We start from the raw sequence: 25983 nt of genomic DNA, 5'->3' as shown, positions 1-25983 counted from the left end.
AGGCGCCTCAAACATTATATCAAAAGAAGGTACAAATATTCTTTATAGCGTTGGGTTCATATTGGCACAGTCCTGACAGAACTTTTGCTCAACGCAAGGGAGCCGGCATGTTTAGGCTACACCCTAAAGTCTATAAATAACGATCCACCCTAATATTAACCGCGCCAACCATTTTTGGCCACTGCAGTATTAGGCCCGTTAACAGCTTTTCCCGCCGTAGTAAAAAATTAAATCTTTACTCAAGTGACTGTGAGACTGTGATCAGAAAGGACATTTTAGCCATTAGGAATCCAACTAGAACCTAGGCAATATATGCGGTATACCCATACACATATGCACGTACCTTCTCGAGCACTCTGTACGAGAGCACAAAATAGCCATAGCAATACTCAGAGAACCCTATATATACGGAAATGGCAACGCTTGGGTCTCCGACACAACGAGCAAATCACGGATGACGAACTTGAACACAACTCGCGGCTTTGTACGGGCTCGTGTGGAAAATATGTTTGTTTACAGCTGTTATCTTATACCCAACTTAACTCTGGCTGAAGCCCCCGAACCACCCCTGGAGGAAAAGCCCTCTCAGAAGCGTGCGCTATGCTTGACATAGCGCTAATGAGTAGCACGAAATGGTTACCGTTAAGTGCCTGTATTACACTTGTAGTGATCATTTTGCAATACTTTGCGTCTTAAGCAAACATGATAGGCCTAAGTCACCTAACTCTTACGATTTGATATACCGAGTTGGAACTTTAGAGCCTGAAGTCTTCAAGATAATGATGACGAACTTTACGCCCCCTGAAAATGCGGCTCAAAAGACAAATCAAGTCATGAAGCAACTGATGCAACATGTGACGCAGCTATGAGTAAAATAAGGCCTAATAAATAACACAGAACAAACCAGCGGTCAAGAGGTACGCCCAGTTTTGAAAGGAACAGACTCATTTTCAAACAAAAAAGTAAAACGCTAAAAAAATCCAATTACGAGCAACAAACGACTATATGCCGTAACCGCCTGGGTCGAAGCAACAAACTGCAGCTCATACATGAAAGGCATTAAATCGTGATCTCAGGGTGTACTGCGCATTCCGCATCCTCTGCTGTATTAGTCCTCGCGTGTATGGTACCGATTAAGCTGACCGCTTTCGAATTCGCCGAAATAAAAAACACCGCACGGATCCAGCACAGCTGACTAACCGATAGACTGAACGGGTGCGAAGCATCTGTGCGTGGCAGAAGGAACTCCACGGATGGACGATGGACATATCAACTGATTCCGAATATCTCCAAATGGAGAAATCGAAAATATGGACAGATAGACTTCTACCTGACCTAAGTACTTAGTTGTTGTTGTTGTTGTAGAAGAAAAGAAGCCCCGTCAGTGTAGAGTAGGTATGTCATCGGTCGTCTTCGTCAGGTTCATCTAAAGGTAGGAACACGAAACATGCCGTTTCGACAGGCTGGGTCCAGAGGGAGAGGGGTGTTAGATGAGTGGGTTTTAAAGGGCATGTGAAAGGCGGTTAGTGTCGTGCGGGGGGCCTTCATATGCCGGACATAAGTTTAGTATGTTGGGGTCCACTCTGGATAAGTAAGAGTTTAACATGCTACAGTATCCAGAACGTGATTGTTCCAGTGTTACGCGGGTCTCACGGGGAAGCTGGAGCTCTTCATCTGCAATAGGTGGTGGTTGGACTCCGATTACGGCATTCACTGGACGGGAGCTTATGAAGGTGGTAACAGTCTTCTGGTGAATGTCGTTTATTGACTGTCTAAACACTGTCTGGGCCAGTAAATTTCTGTCAGTTTTGCCCTGTATTTCGTCGGCGTAGTTTAAGAGGTGTCTCCTCACGTGCCTGGGAGGCAGCTCGGTCTCAGCCAGGTGTCTGGTAAGGTGAAACCTACGGTAGCACCCTAACAGGAACTGCTTGCTGAGCAGTTTGTTATGCTCCTTAACAGGTAGCATATTGGCATCGTTGTGAAGGTGTTGTATTGGGGATATCAGGAGGCAGCCTGTCGCTTTCCGAATGGCAGTGTTGTGATTTGTCTAGAGCTTTATCCACTGCGTGTCACTAGTTCCAGGCGACCAGACAGGCGCAGCATAGTTTAGAACCGGCCAGCCAATTGTCTTAAATGTCGATAGCAACATTTCTTTGTCTTTACCCCAAGAGTTACCGGCAAGCGATTTGAGGACCTTGTTGCGATTTCGGACTTTAGTGGCAATTGCGGTTGTTTGCGTAGAGAAGGAGAGGAAACTGCCGAAGGTTACACCCAAAATTATGGGATTGTTTAATGTCGGAATTGGTGTCACTTTAACCTTGAGGGACAGTTTGACCTCCTTTGTCCAGGTGATAAAGAGGGTCGCCGTGGGCTTAGTAGGGGAAATTTGGAGATTTCTTGCAGGGTAAAAGCGAAAAAGGTCGGTGACGTAGTTGTCCACTTTGGAGCACAGGCCATCAATGTCATTGCCCGACGCCATTATCGTGCAGTCGTCTTCATGTCAACCGCTACTAGGACAGTCCTCTCGCAGAGGCGGTTTTGGTTAAGCCCGCGGTTTATCTGAGCGTTTATGACGGAGAGTGCAGTGGTGGTGCTATGCACTCGACGGAAACCATGCCGATGTGGGGCTGGGGCCAGATGTTTCGTAAAGAGTGGGAGTAGGAGGGCTTCAAGTGTCTTCACTACTGGGGAGAGTTATCGGGTGATAAGATTCCCCTTGGTTGGCGGGTTTCCCAGGTTTCAGTAGTGGGACCACTCTCCCTGCTTTCCACTTGTCAAAGATGATGAGAGTGGCCAAGGACAGATTGAAGACCCTCGTGAGAAATCCTACTCCCAAAGGCCCCAGGTGCTTCATCATCAGAGTGTTCAGTCCGTCCGCGGTCCGTTTAATAAAATTAGTATAGGATCGGTGATTCGCGGGAACGAAGTCGGCAGGTCTCTCAATCGAGATGATACTGAGCAAGTGGTCCGATGCAAGCGATAGCATAGGTCGTTAGGTTATGCTATTTATCAGACCAGCGCTAGGCGAGCTGCTGCAATTGTCCACTACCCTGGTGAGAGCATCGTCTTTCACAGTGCTGATTGTCGAATCGCCTATTTGCTCTGCCAGTAGCTGTCCCCTACGATCATTTGACAGGCTTGAATGCCAAAGATCGTGATGCGCATTAAAGTCACCTACGACCAATCGGTTTTCCCCTCTGATGAGCGCATATGTCAGGGTGATATCCTGCCGGGCAGCAGGTGACAAGGGGTATGTAGATATTATAAATTTCGAGCTCGGCTTCGCCTGACCGGACAGCTATACCTTGACATTCTAAAGTGCTGTCCCTCGATGCCTTCATCAATGAGACGATACTGCACTGTGTGATGAACTATGAACGCTAAACCACCACCATTGTCTCGCTGACGATCATGCCTGTGCACGTTATAGCCATCCCTGGTGATTAGGGAGGACCTAGCGTGCAGCTTGAATTCTTGGACCGCAGCTATTGGAATACTGTGTCGCTTCACAAAGTCAAGTATCTCGTCGATCTTACTCGTGAGTCCGTTGCAGTTGTATTGTAGAAGCTTAAAGCTTCTAGGTAAGGCTGTTGTAACACGGGGAGTGAGCGACGCGTGTGGTTGCCTACGTTGGACCTGCTGTGCATTCCGCTGTAGTTCTTGCGGCCTGATGGTGGTGGGCGGCTGCGCCACGGGGGGCGCTTGTGGGTGCAGAGCTCTGCAGCAGGGGGCGACGTAGTCAGTTATCCACTCACGGGTGGTACGCAGGCCGGAACATCTCCGAAAGTGACACCAGCCATTGCAAGAATTGCATTTGACTGATACCAGGTTCCGAGGTATTCTGGTCTGACACACCGAGCAGACTATGCGGGGGACCAAGAGTTGTTTGTCCCCTCACTGGGATTGGAGCTGGAGGGAAGAGGATCGGGTGTTTTGGGGGAGTTGTGTTGCTCCAATAGGCTCCTTTTCGTTGAGGAATGGGTTGTGGTGGCGGATGGATATATAATACTTGACTCAAAACAACAGTGGACCCCAATACTTAACGTTTGTCCCGCGGGCAGGAAACGGGGCTGGGGTGGGTTTTTAGTGGGTGAGTCGAAAGACAAGACTCACACTTTTCGGCTTTCACTGCTTTTTCCACCTCCATAAAAAAAATACTATATACAGTATGTATACTATGTATCATATGTACTCACACCCGTACAAGAACCGTGACCGATCAAAAGATGGTCACTGTTGACTGAGATATTCGGCAGTGCTCAAAGCGAAATTTCCATCATCTTCTTAAAAATTGTTACATCTTCCTCAAAATTTTGGATTTTGTCCCCCAATTAAACATATAAGTGTATTCCACAATGAAGTCAATGTTCACGACATATGATAAATCACAGTTAATGGAACTTGAGTCACAGTTGAGTTATGAAACTTGAGGTAAATAAACATCATATTTAAACGAAAATCAAATGACTGAATTTTTTGCTTCATTTTCTTATCATTTCGTATATAATAATCTCATATTTTTACTATTATTCGAAGTCTTGCAGCGTGGTATTGCACTGCATCAATAATTGTTTAGGAAAATGAACAATCATAAATTATAGTTACTACTACTTGTCTACTTATGGCACGTGTTTACTTTTAAGCTGCACAAAAAAATTATCTATTTTGTGTTCTAGAAATATTGGTTTCACTCTGTCATATACAATTTTTTAATCGAAAAAAATAGCCGTATTGTCTTTTTTGCACTTATTTATATGCAAAACAAAAATATTGAGCATTTGCCTATGTATTAGTAAAAAAAAAACAGTTTCTATAATCCAATTTTTGTGGGGATGTATACAAATTGTCAAACAAAGTGTTGAGGCATCATGAGTCACATCAATGTGTGTGGCACTACCAATGAGCAAACAATAAACGAAAGTTATAATACGAACTTGCTTTTCGACGAATGAAGTACATGCTTTGGTTAAAATACATACAAAATAGTCACGCCACTCGGGAAATTTATTCAGACAATGTCCATAAATGCTGGCTTTTTAAGAAGCAGTTGCCTCTTTATGTGTTATTATTATATTATTATGTAAAATTTAACATTTTCGAAATCTAAACGATCTCAAATCTCAACATGAACAGAATTAAAAAAAATGGAAACTGTACCACCGAGAAAAGAGAAACCAGTGTCAAAAGTGCAGTTTGCAAAGCCCTAGTAAACAAGCCAATTCCACTTTCCCTTAGGTTCAACTGGACACAAATCTATCAAGATCAATGCTTTAGTTACCGCTCCACCATATTCGGCGAAGTATACAGTTCCAATCCAACACAATCCCTCCCATCATTCTTAAGGGGTTATACGCAGTTATGACTTTCAAAAAAATCGATTTTTTATTGCATTTTTGTAATGTACATATATTCAAAAGTATACGCACGAAATTTGAAGTAGATCTAAGCAATACTTTCGGAGTTATACCTAAATATGTAGAGATGCCTCGGCACGTTTTAAGGTAGGTATTGAAACTTTAAACGTGTTTTTTTCAAAACGGCACTTTTCAAGTCGGTGTACACGATATCTCGAAAACGGCCTGTTTGATCGGTCAACCGTTTTAACTCAATCTTTAAAGATACATTTTCTAGTAATTAATCGTTCCTTTTGTAAATCTGATACTTATTTTCCATTTTATAATCAATTTACGGCCAAATTTTAACGTAAAAATCGAAATCATTTCTTTTAAAAGCTGCCATTTTGTGAAAATTCACTATTTTGATTAGCCGAACGATTAATTACTAGATAATCTAATATATTAACAAAATTTGTTTGGTTTTTTGATTTCAGATAATCCAATCCTGAGTTACGATGTACACCGGAAATCGTCTTTTTTTAAAGGAGGTTCCAGAAATCGCCTGCAGCGCGCTCTATAATCAACATTTTCATAAATAAAAAATTTTGTTACGTTCTTGAAGGATGCCTTTATAACCGCCAAAAATTTTCAAATTAAAATATTCTTAAGTTTCTTCAGGATAAATCCTTGACAACCCATCTTTTATTTGCTTCATAACTGCGTATAACCCCTTAACTGGAACCGAACCAAATCATAAAAACAATTTCTCTAAATACCTAAACCTTAGCTCCGCATTCTTGGCCCGAACCCTTTTGAATAGACTTAGAAATATTCCACAACCACGAGTCTTTTAAATTTACGATTTAGCACATGACTAGTTGTGTACTTATAATAACCATATACTTCATTATATACCAGCAAGAAGCCGCTTGCATTGCGTTGCCTCTTCCTATCCATTTTTATACCAGGATTTAAAATGCTGCAGTAAAATTAGTAAAAGCATTAAAAATTCAGAATTGCTGTACTTCCATGTGCGATGCGCTTACAGTGAAAAAATTATGCTTGGCTTCGACTTTGTAAATAAAACAACGACAGCACCAGCCCAAGCATTGCTTTGCAGCACGAACAGTACTGTGAACAAAACGAATAGCAGAAGCAAGGCTGCACCACATTTTGAAAAGAAAACAGCAGAAGCACACGACGTCTGCATCTTACACCTAACCGAGGCACAATAACGTTCTGGATACAGGATTTGACATCCGACATACTTTACATATGGCCAGCATGTGAAGGCACTCCGCACGACACTTAGCATACGCAGAGCAAGTAGCAGCAAGTGATTTTTAACATTGAAATGAAATGAATATTTCACCCATGGTTATGTAAACAATATAGAGGTAATGTCGAATTTAAAATATATATACATACATATATGAACAAATTTAAACAGCTTTATTAGAATTTGTATCAATAATGGTGAGCTGAATCTTTTTTTAGAACGATTTCCACAGTTTGAAACAAAAATAAGAGAAAGAATAAACCAATATGAGTGGACAAAGAATAACCAATCGTGCACGCAAACGGTTGCGTATTTTTTGAGCTGATGATGCTCAATTGTCGAATTCGTCAAAAATAAAGTAGCAGATTTCGGATCTGGTCCATTTTGGAGAGCAAGGTGAGGACTAAAAAATATGCCAGTATGGATGCGCTGAAAAAAGCGATTATACGAGAATAGGCCAGAATACCTCAAGATCACATTCGTGCAGCATGCAACTCATTTTTTACCGCTTGAAGGCTATAGTCAAGGCTAAAGGTGGTCATATCGAGCTAAAGTGAATATATGTTAAAATTGTAATCATTTTTGAACAATTTTGCCTTTGAAATCAATAAAAATTAATTTCACATAAAAAAGTTATGATGTTTTGAATAGGTAACACTTCATATCGTTCACCCTGTATATGGGGTGCTGTATTTATTCCGCGACTGCTCTCTATCTACTGTTCTCAACTTAAACAGCTGAATTGGCAGGTAGCGCAAAAAGCTTTAGCAACTGTTTTACTACTCTCCTAGCCACGTTTCCTTACGGGTTGTTGTTTAGAGGAATAGTCACAACCAATCGTAGGAGCTATATGTAGTCCGAGTAGAGGCAAAAAGCTTGTAGTCGGCCGGAGCACTACTGCCGGAATTCTTCATGTGAGCTCCGTCTACCTCCCCTGATCTCCTTCTGATGATCTGCTACTACCAGAGAATGTTAATGCAATGAGAAGGAGCAAATGTTAAAAGAGCTTTTTTCGAGTTCTAATTTATAGATTCATAATAAGGTCATTTCAAATTCAACTTTCCTGAAGAGGTCGGAATTGCAGATATTTACCACGCGAGTGACGCGAGTGGAGGGTTTCTATATTTACTTACCACGCTAGGCCAAGAATTCAGATATTTTCTGCGTTTACCATACTACTGAGGACGTTCATAAGATTTTTCGGCACACTACTAAGGAAATCGAAGCGAATAAATTTGCGATTAAGAAGGCCGCGCGGCAGTTAGTTTGTGGTGCAGAAGCTAAAGTCGGCGGAATTATTCGTTTTGTTTTTTGGCACGTATATAATTCAGGTTCAAGTCCTGAAGACATTTTTTTTTTCTTACACATTTTTTTTTTTACAATTCAAACCAGGAAAGTTTGGTAAAATTTTTGAGTTTATTTTAATTAAAATTTCTTTAAAATACTGTTTTTTTTTTTGTATTTTATAAATGGAAATTTCTTTTCGGTATAAAATAGTTCATACTGGATATGACCTGACTTTTATATAAATCAATCAAAACAGAAAATATGTACATATATCTATAATCTATTTCATCAAATCCAAATTATATTGATGAGAAAATATCATTCTAATATCCGTCCAGAAAGCCAAACGCGCATACACACATGCATATTCATATAATTACGCATACAAACTTTCAACTAACGCAGAATATGTGCATATAAAACTGCGAATCGAATAAATGAGTGATTTAGAAAAGATCATTAATAATTGTAGATTAGCGCAATCGTGAAAGACGTGTCGTGTATGCAGTACATCGTCTCATATTTGACTCAGGTTCAAGTCCTGTGCGCAGTTTTTTGTTCGATATTTTTATTTCATTTTTTATATTTGGTTTAATTGAAATTGATTTAAAATAGTGTATTCAGGTTTTTCTAATACCTGTTTTTTATAAATTTATTTTCTATATAACATTATTAATACTTCATTTGAATTAATTTATATGTAAAACAGCCATAATGGCAATCATATGAATATGCATTCCTATATTTAATCTCTTCAGTCAAATCTGAACTACTTACATACACATATTGATGAGAAAATATTCTAATATCCATGGATGCATCCAGAAAGCCAAACGCGCATACACGCATATGTATACAAATATATGCAAACCTTCAACGAACGCAAAATGTATGCATATAAAAAACAACAACTGCGACCGTCTTCTTGTCCATCAGTGAAAAGATGGGATATGTATACCCTATGAGCAAAAAGAACCGGGAAGGTGATGTTGACTGTTTCCTTCGATTGCCAAGGCATAGTCCACCATGAGTACCTTCCATCGGGCCAGACAGTCAATAGAGAATATTATTTATTCGTTTTGAAACCTTAGAGAGATGCTGTGTGTTGCAAACCGCCGGAAATGTGAGCAAACAATTCTCAGATTTTGCATGATGATAACGCGCCAGCGCACTGATCAAAAAGATCAAAGAGAATACGACGAAGGAGCTGAAGGCCATGTCGGCCTGCCGGAGGTGTTTGGAGGACTGGGTTAAACGTTGGCACATGTGTGTTGCTTCAGACGGGTCATATTTTGAAGAAGATAATATAAATTTGCCTGAAATTTAACTCTGTTATGTTTTATTTAAACATTCCCGGTACTTTTTGATCATAGGGTACATATGTATATGCGGCTTTGCGAACAGAAATGTGTGATTCGCTGGATTTGTTCAAGGAATCTAAGTCGCATTAAGTCGCGAACAGTTAGAAGACATATTTACATACATATAAGGGTGCATACATCATGGCCGCTGCGACTGCGTCTACGAATGTATTTTGTTTTTGTAGTCGCTAGGCTTAGATTTTAGCTTTGGGCGACATGCGCATGTGAGGTATGTGTTTTTGTTGTGTTCTAGAACATTTTAGAATGTGTGGTGGCAAAGCGGCCATCGCGTTGGGCTTGCTGTTGCTTTTGCGTCTATCAAAGTATTGTGTTTTTGTAAGTATAATATTAGGAATATCGACTGATGAAAGACAAAAGTACACGGAAGCAAGAAGGGAGCGCTGTGCTCGCGCATATATGCATGAATGTATGAACGTGCATGGATGTAGTAACATATGAATACAATTATTTTGTAGGAAGTTTAGAAGGCAAGTAGGTATTATATATATGTATGTATGTAAATATGCTAGGACATAAAGTGGGTATATGTATATACATACATACATAGAGCAGAATGGTTTTCGCACTTATTAGAAAGAAACTCGTTCACTAGTGCGTATGTGTATTTGATTTCTTGTAAGAATGTGATGTGCTCTGACATGTGTACATATGTACATAAGTCAAGGTTATTGGGCATACATGCATATGTACATATGTATGAAAGGAAGATGATGTTCTTACGCTTGTGCATTATTGTTTTTCATATACAAATGTACATACCTACATATGTATGCAAATGCTGTCGAATACATAAACTATAAATTGACATACAATATAAAATAAGTGTTGATTTATCTTAAACCGTTTTTTTTTCTTAATGCAAATACCTCCTATTGACATGTACATACATATTATGTATGTATATTGTCATATACCATCATTTATGTACATATAAAGTATACGTTCATTTATGAATGTATGTAATGAAAAACTTCATGAATTACTTTCAGAACTTTATTAAAATTAATTCACGTCGCGCGAATGCACAAAACCTTGGTTCACAACGCAGGCGCAGAAATAAACGCACTGCGTATTTATCCTCCCCATGTGACTCGGCATCAATTCTCGGCGCCAATTTTTTTTTTTTTTTTTAAATGTGTTTTTTTTAATGTAATCGTAAAAAATTTTTAATAAATTTTATGTATCCGCTTATCATTTCAAAAGCAACAAAATGGTAAAAAAATAAGCAGTCGAAGAAATAAATGCACCGCCTATTTTTCCTCGCCACATGTTAGACTCGATTTCAATTCCCAGTGCAAACCTTTTTTTATTAATTTTTTTTTTTTTTAAATTCGTTTTTTTTTATGTAATTAAAAAAAATTATGTAATAAATTTTACGTATTCGCTTATTATTTCAAAAAATACGAAAATAGTAAAAATTTAATTAGTTTAATGTATTTATCCTCCCCACGGCGAGTCACCATCAATTCTCGGTGCAAATTTTTTTTTTTTTCGTTTTTAAATTTTTTTTTTTAATGTAATCGTAAAAAAAATTTTAATAAATTTTATGTATCCGCTTATCATTTCAAAAGTAACAAAATGGTCAAAAAATAAGCAGTCGAAGAAATAAACGCACCGCCTATTTTTCCTCGCCACATGTTAGACTCGATTTCAATTCCCAGTGCAAACCTTTTTTTATTAATTTTTTTTTTTTTTAAATTCGTTTTTTTTTATGTAATTAAAAAAAATTATGTAATAAATTTTACGTATTCGCTTATTTTTTCAAAAAATACGAAAATAGTAAAAATTTAATTAGTTTAATGTATTTATCCTCCCCACGTGACTCGCCATCAATTCTCGGTGTAAATTTTTTTTTTCGTTTTTAAATTTTTTTTTTAATGTAATCGTAAAAAAAATTTGTAATAAATTTTATGTATCCGCTTATCATTTCAAAAGTAACAAAATGGTCAAAAAATAAGCAGTCGAAGAAATAAACGCACCGCCTATTTTTCCTCGCCACATGTTAGACTCGAGTTCAATTCCCGGTGCAAACTTTTTTTTATAAATTTTATTTTTTAAAATCGTTTTTTTTTTTTTAATGTAATTGAAAAAAAAATTATGTAATAAATTTTACGTATTCGCTTATTATTTCAAAAATACGAAAATAGTACAAATTTAATTGGTTTAATGTCGAGGTGAGAAATGTGTTGTGTGTTGAGGTGAAAGATGTGTGGTATTTCTAATTTTTGTGTGGGCAAAAGTCAGTGAGGTGTCTATAAACTCGGTGTGCTAAATGACCTTATTACAAATCTTTCAGATCTCAATTGTACTAAAAAAAGCTTACAGTAACATTTGCACCTTCTCATTGCATTAACATTCTCTGGTTCTAGTGCAATAACTAACTAAATAATTCACTTTCCATTTGTTGTGCTTACATTACCATTTTCAAACGCCTTTTTGCTCCTACTGCTTATGAATACATATTGATACATATTGTGGGTAGATACATACATACATATATGTATATCAGCTATGTACGTGCACATGTGCATATGTGCATATGTAAATATTTCAATTTTAAATCCGGGGATCTGTGACCCCAAAAGAATTAATTTAACCAACCCACTTTTAATTAAAACTCTTCAACACCAAATTTACGTTAACGAAAAAGCCATAATACCTATTTTCGAAGAATTTAGCGACATTGGAACAAATAAAACACTAGAATTTTATATTATAAGATTTCATAATTTTTACGATGGTCTAATAGGTAACGATACATTGAGATCACTAAATGCCTGTATCGATTATAGAAAGAAAGAAATAGTCATCGGTAACAAGAAACTCACAGTGCACTTCGAAAGGGAAAACTTAAATAAGAAAGAGATAATGGCTCCAGATAACTCCGACCTAGTATATTATATGGAAGAAAACGGCGGAAATATTTTAAGAGAAGGAATTTTAAATGTAGAAAACGGAGAAGTAGAGATAAACTTTGTGGAGTCCAATTTAGTATTAGTTTAAAATACTTTAATATTTTTCAACTCTTGTTATTCGTTATAATTTTCTGTGAAAATAAGTAGGTTTTGTTTGAAATAATTGTGTATATATAGGGAATAGTTTGTAATAAATTGTGTAGAGAAAAATTGTAATTTCGAAACTGAACCAGCAGACTTTCTTATTGAATTGGATACAGGACTTTTCCCGCAATACTTTTAAGCCCGCAACATATTTAAGATTCTCCCCGCATCCAGCAGACTTCCTTATTGGATTGAATACAGGACTTTTCCTGCAATATTTTTAAACCCGCAACAAATTTAGGATTCTCAGCCGTTCCTGCATTTAACATCGCGAAAATACTAAAAACCCGTCGTTGCTTTTCTGTTACATAAAAAATGTCGAATTCTACTAAAACGCGCGATTGCGCTCTCAATGCCATTAAACGGTATATGGCAAAAAGTATTGATGAGGCATTCACTATGGATGCAGAAAATATTGCGAGCTAGTTTCAGTTATTGAGTGCACAGTGGGTTCGTATGCGTATCCCAGCCGAAACTTGGTACTCTACAGCTTCAGCTAACTTTAGCCGCGTGAGAAATTGTCGTACTTAATCGCAAGATAGCTCCACACAGATGCCTATCTGTGAGTTGCCCACATCCTCCGGTGACTCTACAGAATGGATTGGATTTTTCGACCCGTTTTCCTCGTTAGTCGATAGTAACTCTGCTTTATCGGATGGACAAAAGTTGCACTATCTCCGAAGCTGCTTGAAAGGTGACGCGTTGAAAATCATCAGTAGTTTTAAAATATGTGACGCAAATTACGTTGAAGCTTGGGGTCTATTAACATCGCGGTATAAGGTTATTCGTGTAATTGTGGCTGATATTAAAAGGGCTACGCATGACAATGCTGACGCAATCAAAGGTGTAATTGATGCGTTCCAACAGCATATTCGCGAGCTTCAAGCGTTGGGTCGTCCGATTTAATTTTGGGATGATTGGTTGGTACATGAGGTCGTCAGTAAGTTGGCATTCGAAACGCGTAAGCAGTGGGAGTTATCGCTCGTTAGTGATGATCCTCCATCTTTTGAGCAACTAATAACATTTTTAGAGATAAGATGTCGATCGTTATCGATGTTTTCGTCGTCAACAACATCAGTACCAATTAAGGTTAAAACTGCATCAGCAAGCAAGTCGACAAATGTGTTCCACGCGGTATCAAAACAAAATAACGTGTGTGCATATTATAGTTGACCTCATAAAATTTACAGTTGTGAAAAATTTCGTGAGCTGGACATGTCCACAAAATCACAGTTCGTGAAGCAAGGTCGCATATGCTTCAACTGCTTAAGTTCAGGTCACTATAAATACCGTTGTAACAGTGCTTCCACTTGCCGCATGTGTAAACAACGTCATCACACCCTATTGCATGGTGCTTTGCATTCAACGACCGTTACCGCAGTGAACAATTACATCGGCAACGTGACACATCCGTTATGCGCTGCTGACGCCACATCAAAGGTAAGCGCAAAAACTTTTGTACTTCCAGCAAGCGTCGACGTTCTACCCGTTTCTTCATGCTTGAACTCGAGCTCCAGTCCACCCATAGAAAAAATTGTACTGTTATCTACCGCATTAGTGAAGGTACGCGACTGTTCTGGTAATTGGCAGCCCGAACGTGCACTTTTCGATTCTGGATCACATGCTTCCTTTGTGTTCGAGGCGTGTGTGCAACGTCTAGGCCTGTCGCGATCAACATCTGAAGTTAACATTACTGGAATTAAGTCAGCGCAAGGAGGACGAGCTAGAGGTGAAGTATCATTTTCTCTTTCTTCTTTCTCTACAAATCAATGCCTTACTGTCAAAACGTTAATTTTGTCTAAAATTACGAGCGACTTACCAACACAGACTATAGCTACTTCATCGTGGCCATATATCCGAGGTTTGCTTTTAGCCGATCTCCATTTTATGAAGCCTGGGCGGGTCGATATATTGATTAGTATGGACGTTATGGATCAACTGATCTGTACAGAGCTTCATAAGGGTTCATCTGGAGCTCCTAGGGCTCAACTGACGGTTTTTGGGTGGACTCTGTTTGGAAGCGTGAATGGATCTGAGCCTGATATGCCACGCTTACATATTGCGATGTTCATTTGGATCGAGCATTGAACAAGTTATGGGAATTAGAGGAAGCTCCGCAAAAATCGTATCTTACGTATGAGGAGCGTTACTGTGAAGATCTTTTTGAAACAACGCATCGAAGGGAACCTAACGGACGGTTTATCGTCGAATTGCCGCTGAAGCCCGATGTACCTCTGGGAGAGTCGCGAAACTTTGCTATTCGGAATTTGTTACGACTTGAAAGAAGACTCGCTTGTGACTCCGATCTTCGTTTACGCAGCAATGAATTCATGAATGAACTCATTGACATGAAATATATGCAAGTCACGTCAGAGACTATGAATCCAACGTATTATATGCCTCATCATCCTGTTTTAAAGGGAAGTAGTATCACGACCAAATTGAGGGTTGTATTTAACGCGTCCTCAAAATCGACTTCCGGAAATTCGCTGAATGACGCATTATTTGTAGGACCTCAATTGCAAGAAGATTTGTATACGATCTTACTTCGCTTTAGAACACACCGCTATGCTGTAACGGCAGATGTCGCCAAAATGTATCGTCAAATCTGCGTATCCTTAAAACACGCCGATTTGTAACGCATAACGCGTAACGAACGGAGTGGCAGCTGCGTCTCATCTAGCTGTCCGATCACTTCAACAGGCGGCAAGAGATTCGTCGAATGGTTGTGCTAGGGCTGTTAGTATTATTCTCAAGGATTTTTACATGGATGATCTACTTACTGGTGCATCTAGTAAAGAAGAACTTCGATTGTTGCAGCAAAATATTTCCGAAATATTGAGGGAGGGGGGTTTGAACTTCGTAAGTAGGCATCGAACTGCGCTGAACTAAATGCAAGCATTTCCAATGCATCTACGAACGTATCACATTATATTTTCGATGATAAGGATGTTCACGCTTTAGGTCTTATCTGGAACACAGAGGGAGACCACCTCACGTTTACCATTAATTTTGAGGGAACCGCCAGTTAAGGAGCATAGAACTCAAGCAATTGGCACAATTGAAGGTGAACAGTTGGCTTGGTACTGAACTAGCAGGGTCATTTACGCAATTGCACGTATTCGCAGACGCATCCGAGCGCCCTTACGCTGCCGTTTTGTATGCACGAACAACACAAAGCGACGGTAGCACTACTGTGTCATTAATCTCGTCGAAAACCAAGGAAGCTCCGCTTAAGCCGACAACGTTGCCACGTCTTGAACTATGCGCCGCTCATCTTGCTGCTAAACTAGTGCGAAGCATGCTACACTGCTGGTCTGATCTCCGCTATCCGCTTTTCGCTTGGACTGACTCTACTATAACATTGGCATGGTTACAAGCTCACCCCAGCAGATGGGTGACATTTATAGCCAACCGCGTCGCTGATATTCTAGAAGTTCTGCCTCTCGAATGTTGGAACCACGATCGTTCTGAACAGAATCCTGCAGATTGTGCTTCACGAGGTATATTATAAGCAGAGAATGTTAATGCAATGAGAAGGTGCAAATGTTACTGTAAGCTTTTTTTAGTACAATTGAGATCTGAAAGATTTGTAATAAGGTCATTTAGCACACCGAGTTTATAGACACCTCACTGACTTTTGCCCACACAAAAATTAGAAACACCACACATCTTTCACCTCAACACACAACACATTTCTCACCTCGACATTAAACCAATTAAATTTGTACTATTTTCGTATTTTTGAAATAATAAGCGAATACGTAAAATTTATTACATAATTTTTTTTTTCAATTACATTAAAAAAAAAAAACCATTTTAAAAAATAAAATTTATAAAAAAAAGTTTGCACCGGGAATTGAACTCGAGTCTAACATGTGGCGAGGAAAAATAGGCGGTGCGTTTATTTCTTCGACTGCTTATTTTTTGACCATTTCGTTACTTTTGAAATGATAAGCGGATACATAAAATTTATTAAAAATTTTTTTACGATTACATTAAAAAAAAAATTTAAAAACGAAAAAAAAAAAATTTGCACCGAGAATTGATGGCGAGTCACGTGGGGAGGATAAATACATTAAACTAATTAAATTTTTACTATTTTCGTATTTTTTGAAATAATAAGCGAATACGTAAAATTTATTACATAATTTTTATTAATTACATAAAAAAAACGAATTAAAAAAAAAAAATTAATAAAAAAAGGTTTGCACTGGGAATTGAAATCGAGTCTAACATGTGGCGAGGAAAAATAGGCGGTGCATTTATTTCTTCGACTGCTTATTTTTTTACCATTTTGTTACTTTTGAAATGATAAGCGGATACATAAAATTTATTAAAAATTTTTTACGATTACATTAAAAAAAAACACATTTAAAAAAAAAAAAAAAAATTGGCGCCGGGAATTGATGCCGAGTCACATGGGGAGGATAAATACGCAGTGCGTTTATTTCTGCGCCTGCGTTGTGAACCAAGGTTTTGTGCATTCGCGCGACGTGAATTAATTTTAATAAAGTTCTGAAAGTAGTTCATGAAGTTTTTCATTACACACATATGTACATAAATGAACGTATACTTTATATGTAAATAAATGATGGTATATGAAATATACATAAGTACATAATATGTATGTACATGTCAATAGGAGGTATTTGCATTAAGAAAAAAAAAACGGTTTAAGATAAATCAACACTTATTTTATATTGTATGTCAATTTATAGTTTATGTATTCGACAGCATTTGCATACATATGTAGGTATGTACATTTGTATATGAAAAACAATAATGCACAAGCGCAAGAACATCATCTTCCTTTCATACATATGTACATATGCATGTATGCCCAAATAACCTTGACTTATGTATGTACACAAGTCACAGCACATCACATTCTTACAAGACAAATACACATACGCACTAGCGAGTTTCTTCCTAACAAGTGCAAAAACAATTCTGCTCTATGTATGTATTATGTCCTAGCATATATACATACATACATATATACCTACTTGCCTTCTAAACTTCCTACAAAATAATTGTATTCATATGTTACTACATCCATGCACGTTCATACATTCATGCATATGTATATGCGCGAGCACAGCGCTCCCTTCTTGCTTCCGTGTACTTTTGTCTTTCACCAGTCGATATTTCTAATATTGTACTTACAAAAACACGATATGTACTTTGATAGACGCAAAAGCAACAGCAAGCGCAACGCCATGGCCGCTTTGCCACCGCACATTCTAAAATGTTCTAGAACACAACAAAAACACATACCTCACATGCGCATGTCGCCCAAAGCTAAAATCTAGGCCTAGCGACTACAAAAACAAAATACATTCGTAGACGCAGTCGCAGCGGCCATGATTCTATCAGCGACGGCGCTGAACAATTTAGAACAAAACAAAAAGTTCATTCATAAGTTAGAGCTCATATTTCAATTTCATTCATAAAACGAGCCGCCCATATGCCAATTTTCGCGACCATCCGAAAATAGTCAATATTGGAATATTTCGAGTCGAATTGAAATTATTTGCCAATATTTTGTAAGTCTTGAATTTTTGTGATGTCGAGTGGCCGCGGCTCCGTATATATGTATGAACGCTTCTATGTATGTAAATATGTGTTCCAACTGCTCGACAGCCGCAGCTGCTGTGAGTCAAGTGTTCGCAAAAGCTACAGTAATAGGCACAAAAAAACGACAAGTAGTATATGAAAAAGTTCTGGCCAGGACATTTCGATACTAGGGAAAATTTCTAAACCATTATTTTTAGTTCTCGCGTGGTATATAAATATAAAGTTAACATATTCCTTTACGTATGTGGTTCTCCGATTGATAAAAAGTGCACAAAAGCATATGCATATTAGCAGCAAAGAAATAAACTTACTGTAAAATAAGAGTGCGGTTTTTTTGTAGGCTACTGTGCAGACATTCAGCCTTCCCATGAAGCACAAAGTGCCAAACATTTAATATTGAAGAAATCACTGAAGCTTCTGCGAGTTGTGTTGATGTGCAGTATTGTTCATAACAAAAGAGACCGATGTCTCAAAATTTGTAACCAAAATTTTTCAATCAATATGTACTTTTTATTTCAAAGCTGTAACATTTAACACTCGACATTAATATAAGTATTCATATACCAAATAATAAATTACACTTCATAAAAAAGGTCTAAAAAGGTATCTAAGTATATTATGGGGCAGTTTTGTTTTCGCTTCATAATTCATAATTTTGGGCACAATGCTGTGCCTTTGAATGCGCGCGGATTCCTTTTTAGCGAATCGTGTGTGAACAACCGCATATGTATTGTAGATATACCGTATTTTCCTGAAGGGTAAGGAGTAGGCGGCCACAGCGAATGGTTGTTGTTCTTTCCATGCCCTGTGTCAAGTGTGCGCAGAAGCTTGTGTTCTGGGTTGGTTAGAATGGTGGTAGTTTGTACATATATTTATACACATATGTGAGTATGCGCGTTAGGCTTCCTGGATGGATATTAGAATAATTTCTCATCAATATGTGTGTGTAAGTAGTTCAGATTTGACTGAAGAGATTAAATATAGGAATGCATATTCATATGATTGACTTTATGGCTGTTTTACATATAAATTAATTCAAATGAAGTATTAATAATGTTATATAGAAAATAAATTTATAAAAAACAGGTATTAGAAAAACCTGAATACACTATTTTAAATCAATTTCAATTAAACCAAATATAAAAAATGAAATAAAAATATCGAACAAAAAACTGCGCACAGGACTTGAACCTGAGTCAAATATGAGACGATGTACTGCATACACGACACGTCTTTCACGATTGCGCTAATCTACAATTATTAATGATCTTTTCTAAATCACTCATTTATTCGATTCGCAGTTTTATATGCACATATTCTGCGTTAGTTGAAAGTTTGTATGCGTAATTATATGAATATGCATGTGTGTATGCGCGTTTGGCTTTCTGGACGGATATTAGAATGATATTTTCTCATCAATATAATTTGGATTTGATGAAATAGATTATAGATATATGTATGTACATATTTTCTGTTTTGATTGATTTATATAAAAGTCAGGTCATATCCAGTATGAACTATTTTATACCGAAAAGAAATTTCCATTTATAAAATACAAAAAAAAACAGTATTTTAAAGAAATTTTAATTAAAATAAACTCAAAAATTTTACCAAACTTTCCTGGTTTGAATTGTAAAAAAAAAAAATGTGCAAGAAAAAAAATATGACTTCAGGACTTGAACCTGAATTAAATACGTGCAAAAACACAAAACGCATAATTCCGCCGACTTTAGCTTCTGCACCACAAACTAACTACCGCGCGGCCTTCTTAATCGCAAATTTATTCGCTTCGATTTCCTTAGTAGTGTGCCGAAAAATCTTATGAACGTCCTCAGTAGTATGGTAAACGCAGAAAATATCTGAATTCTTGGCCTAGCGTGGTAAGTAAATATAGAAACCCTCCACTCGCGTCACTCGCGTGGTAAATATCTGCAATTCCGACCTCTTCAGGAAAGTTGAATTTGAAATGACCTTATTATGAATCTATAAATTAGAACTCGAAAAAAGCTCTTTTAACATTTGCTCCTTCTCATTGCATTAACATTCTCTGCTACTACTACCATAGCTGCTATCCACGGCTATGCTATCATTCATTTTTGCTTTGTTAAATTAATTTTTTGTTATTTATGTGCTAATTGAAAAAATAAACGACAAATTATGTAGGGTAGGTTGTAGGTATGGTAAAATTATGTTTTTATAGTTCCTGGGCCCTGCAACTTCTTATGTTAAAAAATGCATGTAAGAATGACTAAGCTTGATTTTTTTTTTAAGGATTTATTTATTTATATAAGCCCATAATTTGCAATATGGCGGTGTATCCTATTCTATGCCATATCATCATCCGTACATTTATATCTACATATATATACGCAAACGAAGAAATTTCCTCTTTTAGTTTTACTTAAACTTTTTTTTTTTTGTTTTGTTTTAATTTCGTGTATGACTTTACAATAGAAGTTATTAAATGTTGAGCAAGCAGCAAGAATGTGTCGACGCAAACAAGCTGCATATATCTGGGAATATGTAATTTGATTAATATATGCTTTTAACAATGGCTGTTTTTGAAATGAAAGTACGAACGTAGAACCCAAATTTTAATTTTTATTGTTATGGTTTTCGCTTGCCGATATTTCAAATTCTGATCCATTTTCATTTTGACGGATTTAGCAGAATGGTAGTCATACAAAAAACACATTCAGCTATCTTTGATATTCTCTATAAAGAACAAGCGTTCTACTCATCGTCACTGTTATGTAATTCCATTGCATTTTTAAACATCCCGCTTGCAAGTAAGCATTGAAAAATTACACAAATCGCATTTTGTTTTACACGGCATAATGCGATTTTTAGATTACTTTGGAATTTAAATAAAAATGTGCTATTCGAACAATTTGTACTAATTTTTTTTGCACATGATATAAAAACCAAAATCTAGATAAGGGTCGTTCCGATAATGCTGGGCATATTATACTGAGTTTAATTACATTACATGATAGAGGTAGAGAAAAATTAAGCTCGCACCCATATCAAGTGTCAGCATATGCGCCGCCATTTCTGGAAAATCATCATAAGATGCTTTTAATGCGATCAATAAAAACTTATAATACAATCTGATAAGAGATGAGCTCGGGCAGACAGCCTGTCATACAAAAAAAAAATTAAAATCGCTTGTTATTTTAAAATCACAAAGAGAAGCTTGAATTTTATATACATGGATTGATGATACTAATTTGAATAATATAGTAAAACACCCTAACTACTCTGTGCAGAAACTACAAACTGTTTTGATATAATTAATCTCTATTTTTCTTATTACCAAGACTAATCCGAATATTGTCTGCATGATGACTTAATGAAAAGCCAAGCTATGTTTTTAAGGTGAAAGAAATTTTGCGGCAACGAGCATGAAAATAATCATGTAGATAGTAATACAAATTTTAAAGCGGTTTGATCAAATAAAAGCTATCGCCAAATATAAAGCAAATTATGAAATCTAAATAATTAGTCCATTATATAAACAAACATACGCATATTCTTAAACTGATATGACGTTCACACCACACCACAAACTCGAGTTCAAGGTTTTGTGCTTATTAACACCTGTCTAGCGTTCACACAGGAGTGAGCAAGAACTCAAAGTTTAATTTGCCGTTGGTGTGTTTGCTTTCCATTTTCCTTATTTTCTTATATGAATATATAAATGCTTACATGTACATACATGTATACATACTCGTATATGAGAATGTACTATCAAAACAGTTAACGATGCAGCCAAATTTTTCAACAGTAAGGCCAAACTCTTTTTAGTAAAATCGACAAAAACAAAATTAAAGTGGTGTTTTTGGTAGTTTAAAGGAACATTATTTTTAATGTAAATTCCCTGTTTATGAGTAGAGTTTACCGTTAAACTCCAAAATGGCCCATAATTACGAGTTAATGGCGCAATGTGATCATATTATAACTGCGTGATGTCAATTATTAGTATTGAAACTATTTTAAACACTAGATATAAGAATATTTAAGCGTTTCATAAGGACGCACTGTGTGTAGTTCAATGTTGCTACTGCAATTAATGATATGTTAAGAGCCGCTAAGGAAACCCAAACATTGATGGTACCCCTTCACTCCGGTCCCTCATATATTATAATTGTGTAAAACAAATGAAATTTTCTTCTATGACTACACAGTTAATGCTTACACTTATTACACAAAGTGAAATGCACACATACCTTTTCAATACTACGACGATACGATGGTACTGGTATCCGATTAGGATTTAATTTAACTTGCTGTATTATATCATTAATCATTTCCACAAATACAACGGATTGGTTTAGGGATAAAAGATCTTGAGCAATCTGTGAAAATGGTGATAGTTATTTATTTAAAAATTTGGCAAATGATAGTAACGGGATATATTGAATCACTCTTACCAGTTTGTTAGCAACTTCGGTGGGATTCACGTCACGTATATCGAATTTGAAAGTTATTGTTTTCGGTTTATTCTCCATATGACAGTTAATTACAGTACCATGATCTATTCCAGTAACGCTTAATTTTGGAGCACGCTCATTACCAATTCGGTTCGATCGTCTAGTCTTTTGAAACCGAATTCCTTGCTTTTCTTCAGTAAGTAATTGAGTATTATTGTTTGCAGGAGGGTCAGTATATTGGGGACTACCCGTAGCAAGATTAAAAACATCATTAGCAACATGCTGCATTGGAGCAAAGGTCGGGGAAGTCTGAGCAGTCGAGGAAGACATTGGCTTTTGCTGCGCTGTAGGAGATTGTACTTGTTGAAATTGAGATAGTTGCTGAGTGTGCATTTGTAGTTGCTGTTGTTGAGGGACTGTCGTTTGAGTAACAAACGGTTGAGAAATTTGTTGCTGCACCAATTGGTTTGGAGTTTGATGCACCATCCTCTGCGGCGGTATTTTCTGTTGCTGAATTACTTGCTGCTGATTAGTTGCTTGCTGCTGATAAGTACCCTGAGGCAGAGATAACTGTTGAGTATTATTAATTTGCTGCTGATTAAGCCTCTGCTGTTGCATAGCTTGTGATTGATGACTTGCCTGGTGTTGAAGTGCAACTTGTTGCTGTATAAGCAAATTTTGCTGGGGCAACTGCTGGGACCTTTGTTGTTGCTGGTTTATGTGCTGCTCGATTTGAGCTGTCTGTTGCTGCATTATAGTCTGATGGTTAACTTTTTGACACGATTGTTGGTATTGTGCAATGGGTTGAACCACTTGCTGTTGTTGGCTTGTTTGCTGTTTCTGTTGCACCAACTGCTGCTGTTTTATTAATTGTTGCGTTATATGCTGTTTCTGTACCAGCTGCTGAATATTTTGTGATTGTGGGGCAGGAACCGACCCAGAATTCGAAACCGATACTGATGGTGTAACTGGGAGTGGTATAGAAATAGGTACTTTTTGATTAATAAGGTTTTGTCCTGAGTTATTTAAGGGAAAATTAGCTTGTGCGGTTGGTGATACAACTTGCAAAGTTGCGATATCTTGTACAGGTGTCGTCTGCGAATTTTTAAAAGATTGCATTTGAGGTTGCTGAATGATATGAACCGCGGTTTGTCTAGTTCCGGAGGAACCCAATGCTTGAGTTGGCAAAATTTGTGAATTCTGTTGTTGGTAATAGCTCTGCCCCGACGTGGTTTGCTGTTGCTGGAACGCAAGTGAGGACGCATCAGCAGTAGTAGAGTTGTCAATAGAGTTTTCGTGATCAGTTTTCCTGATGCCTTCCCCAGAAACAATTGAATCTCCCTCAGTCAATGCGTCAGTTTTAGACTTGAGCTGTTGATTCCACTTACAATTTTCATCTTCTTCTTCCGATTCTCCTTCTTCATCTTCGTCTTCCTCTTCTTCAACATTAGGCGGCAACATTTCTCTTTGATTTTGCAGTGCTAATTTTTCCAACCTCGATTTCTCATTTTGCAACTGTAACTGACTTTGTCTTTGCATTCTTTCCTTCATCAACGAAAAAACTTGTAATTTTAACATTCGGACAACAGCTCGCGAGTCTTCCTCAGTAATAATATTTTCTTTGGTCATGTCCTGACATAATTGGTCACAATCGTCTTTTTTTATATCATATTCGAATTGAATAGCTTCGTCTTCTTTATGTTTGGACGATCGTTTTTTAGGATCGAGAAATCGAAGTCGAAACTCTATAATGTTATTTTCAGGATTACTTAAGAACGTCTCAGTGGCGGTTGGCTCAACCCGTATACCGATGTCTTCTTCAAAAAACTCGGAGTCAAGAAGGTCCTTACAACTTGGCCTGCACTCCTTTTTGAGCTCAATGCATTTCTCAATTATCTCACGGACTTTAGGATCTTCCACTTTTGCCAGTGCTGCAGGTTTTATACCCGAAATTACTTTCTTATAAATCTGCGCAGGACCCTTACACTCGCTGTATGGATACTCCGACACAGCCATTTCCAACATGCACATACCGAAAGCGTAGACATCTACTGACTCGTCATAGTGTTCTTCGTACATTTCAGGGGCCATGAATTCAGGGGTTCCAATCACTGATTTCGCATGAGACCGATTTTTCAAAGTTGCTAGTCCCAAGTCTCCTATTTTTACACTCCCAGTTGTGCCAGTTATAAATATATTATCACATTTTAGATCACGATGAATAATGGGCAACGGGCGGGTATGAAGAAAATGCAGCCCCTTTAGAATTTGTCTGCACCAAGACTTTAGTACTTTTGGGTTTATCTTCTTAAAACGTTTAAGATATCTGTATGAAAATATATTTCAGGTATTAGAAATAAATGTTATATGTTTATTGCTTACGATTTTAACGTTCCTGATAGCATTAATTCTGTGACTAGAACAATGTTCTTTTTTCGAGAAACTGAATTTTCCCAGTAAGTGTAAAAGCGTACTATATTTGGATGCTGCAATTTCTTTAGCATGTCTGCCTCCTCACGGAACCGCATGCGTTCGCTCTTTTTGACTTGTTTATCCTAATGAATAAAACATAGCTTAAAAACATATTCTTTTCATTGTTGGAAAGAGTGTGTAAACTACTACGCACCATAATTTTTACATTAGTTAAGTTACTTATATATTCAAATAATTACTTTGTTATATTTCGATAACCAAATAAATGAAATGCTACACAGATGAAGACCCACTGAAAGCGAACTAAAACTTCTGGTATACTTTTAAATACGATTTTAGCGCGCATTTATTTATTTATTACGATGGCGAGTGATAGAATTTCGACCAGCTGAAATCTACGATTTCACGTGATTGCTTTTTAAATTTTCCACTTCAAGTTTATTTCTTTTAAATCATCTTTAGGATCGACATTGAATAACATGCATTTGAAGGGAAAGGGAAAGTTGTTAATAAACATACAGTTTTGCTCAAAGGTGTATATATACATATGTAAATACAGCCCGTCATAGAAGACTGTTTTTATTTTTTTGTAATAAAGCTTGTTCATGCATACAAACGTCACGTAGAGATACAGTGACAAACTAAAACTTCAGAGCAAAACTGAAACCGTTTTCGAGTTTTATTTTGCTTGAACTAGCAAAAGTGAAAAAAGCTGAATTCGTTAAACTTCTCGGCCTGGTGAAAGCACGTGATGAATCTACAACCATCCCTGTTTCATGCTGGGTAGCGACGTGTTGTAGCTTCTTATACAAATTGCGTTCTTGGTATTAATTTACGATTTTTGATAGAAAAGTGCTTTACAAAATGCAAATCACAAATATTATTAACGCCTATGACTCTCGAAGACGTAGAAACCGTCGACTCAAAAAGACCAAGGAATTTTCCGGTAAAATTAGAATAACTGAACTATTCATTGATGTTTCTTTTATTCTTTTATACTTAAAGTACTACTTTTCTCAATCTTAGAAAAAAAATGTAGGCCGATTCTTGAATCGTGTTGAACACGTTTTGAGAACTCTCCTTTATCACTTTACTGTTGGCCTGGTTTAAATAACCGATAAATGTATCAACGCAGAGTAGGAATTATTTTCAAAATATACAACTCTGTTCAATAAGGAATTGCGGAAGAGAAGT

The 25983-nt window shown here is 37.1% G+C and overlaps 1 protein-coding gene across 3 annotated transcripts in view; it reads right to left on the bottom strand.

Moving 5' to 3' along the window:
* Nucleotides 1-25983, bottom strand: part of LOC129249823 (uncharacterized) — a 379233-nt gene that overhangs the window by 244125 nt on the left and 109125 nt on the right. For all 3 annotated transcript variants that reach the window (XM_054889490.1, XM_054889489.1, XM_054889488.1), the window contains exons 5-7: nucleotides 24739-24911; nucleotides 22357-24682; nucleotides 22153-22281 (exon numbers count right to left, since the gene is read on the bottom strand). In XM_054889490.1, coding sequence (XP_054745465.1) covers nucleotides 22153-22281; nucleotides 22357-24682; nucleotides 24739-24911 — 2628 coding nt within the window. The remainder of the gene's footprint in view (nucleotides 1-22152; nucleotides 22282-22356; nucleotides 24683-24738; nucleotides 24912-25983) is intronic.

Source organism: Anastrepha obliqua, chromosome 6 (assembly GCF_027943255.1).
Source record: "Anastrepha obliqua isolate idAnaObli1 chromosome 6, idAnaObli1_1.0, whole genome shotgun sequence".
Classification (NCBI taxonomy): domain Eukaryota; kingdom Metazoa; phylum Arthropoda; class Insecta; order Diptera; family Tephritidae; genus Anastrepha; species Anastrepha obliqua.
Note: the sequence above shows the minus strand (reverse complement) of the source record. Positions and strands in the feature narration are given on the sequence as shown.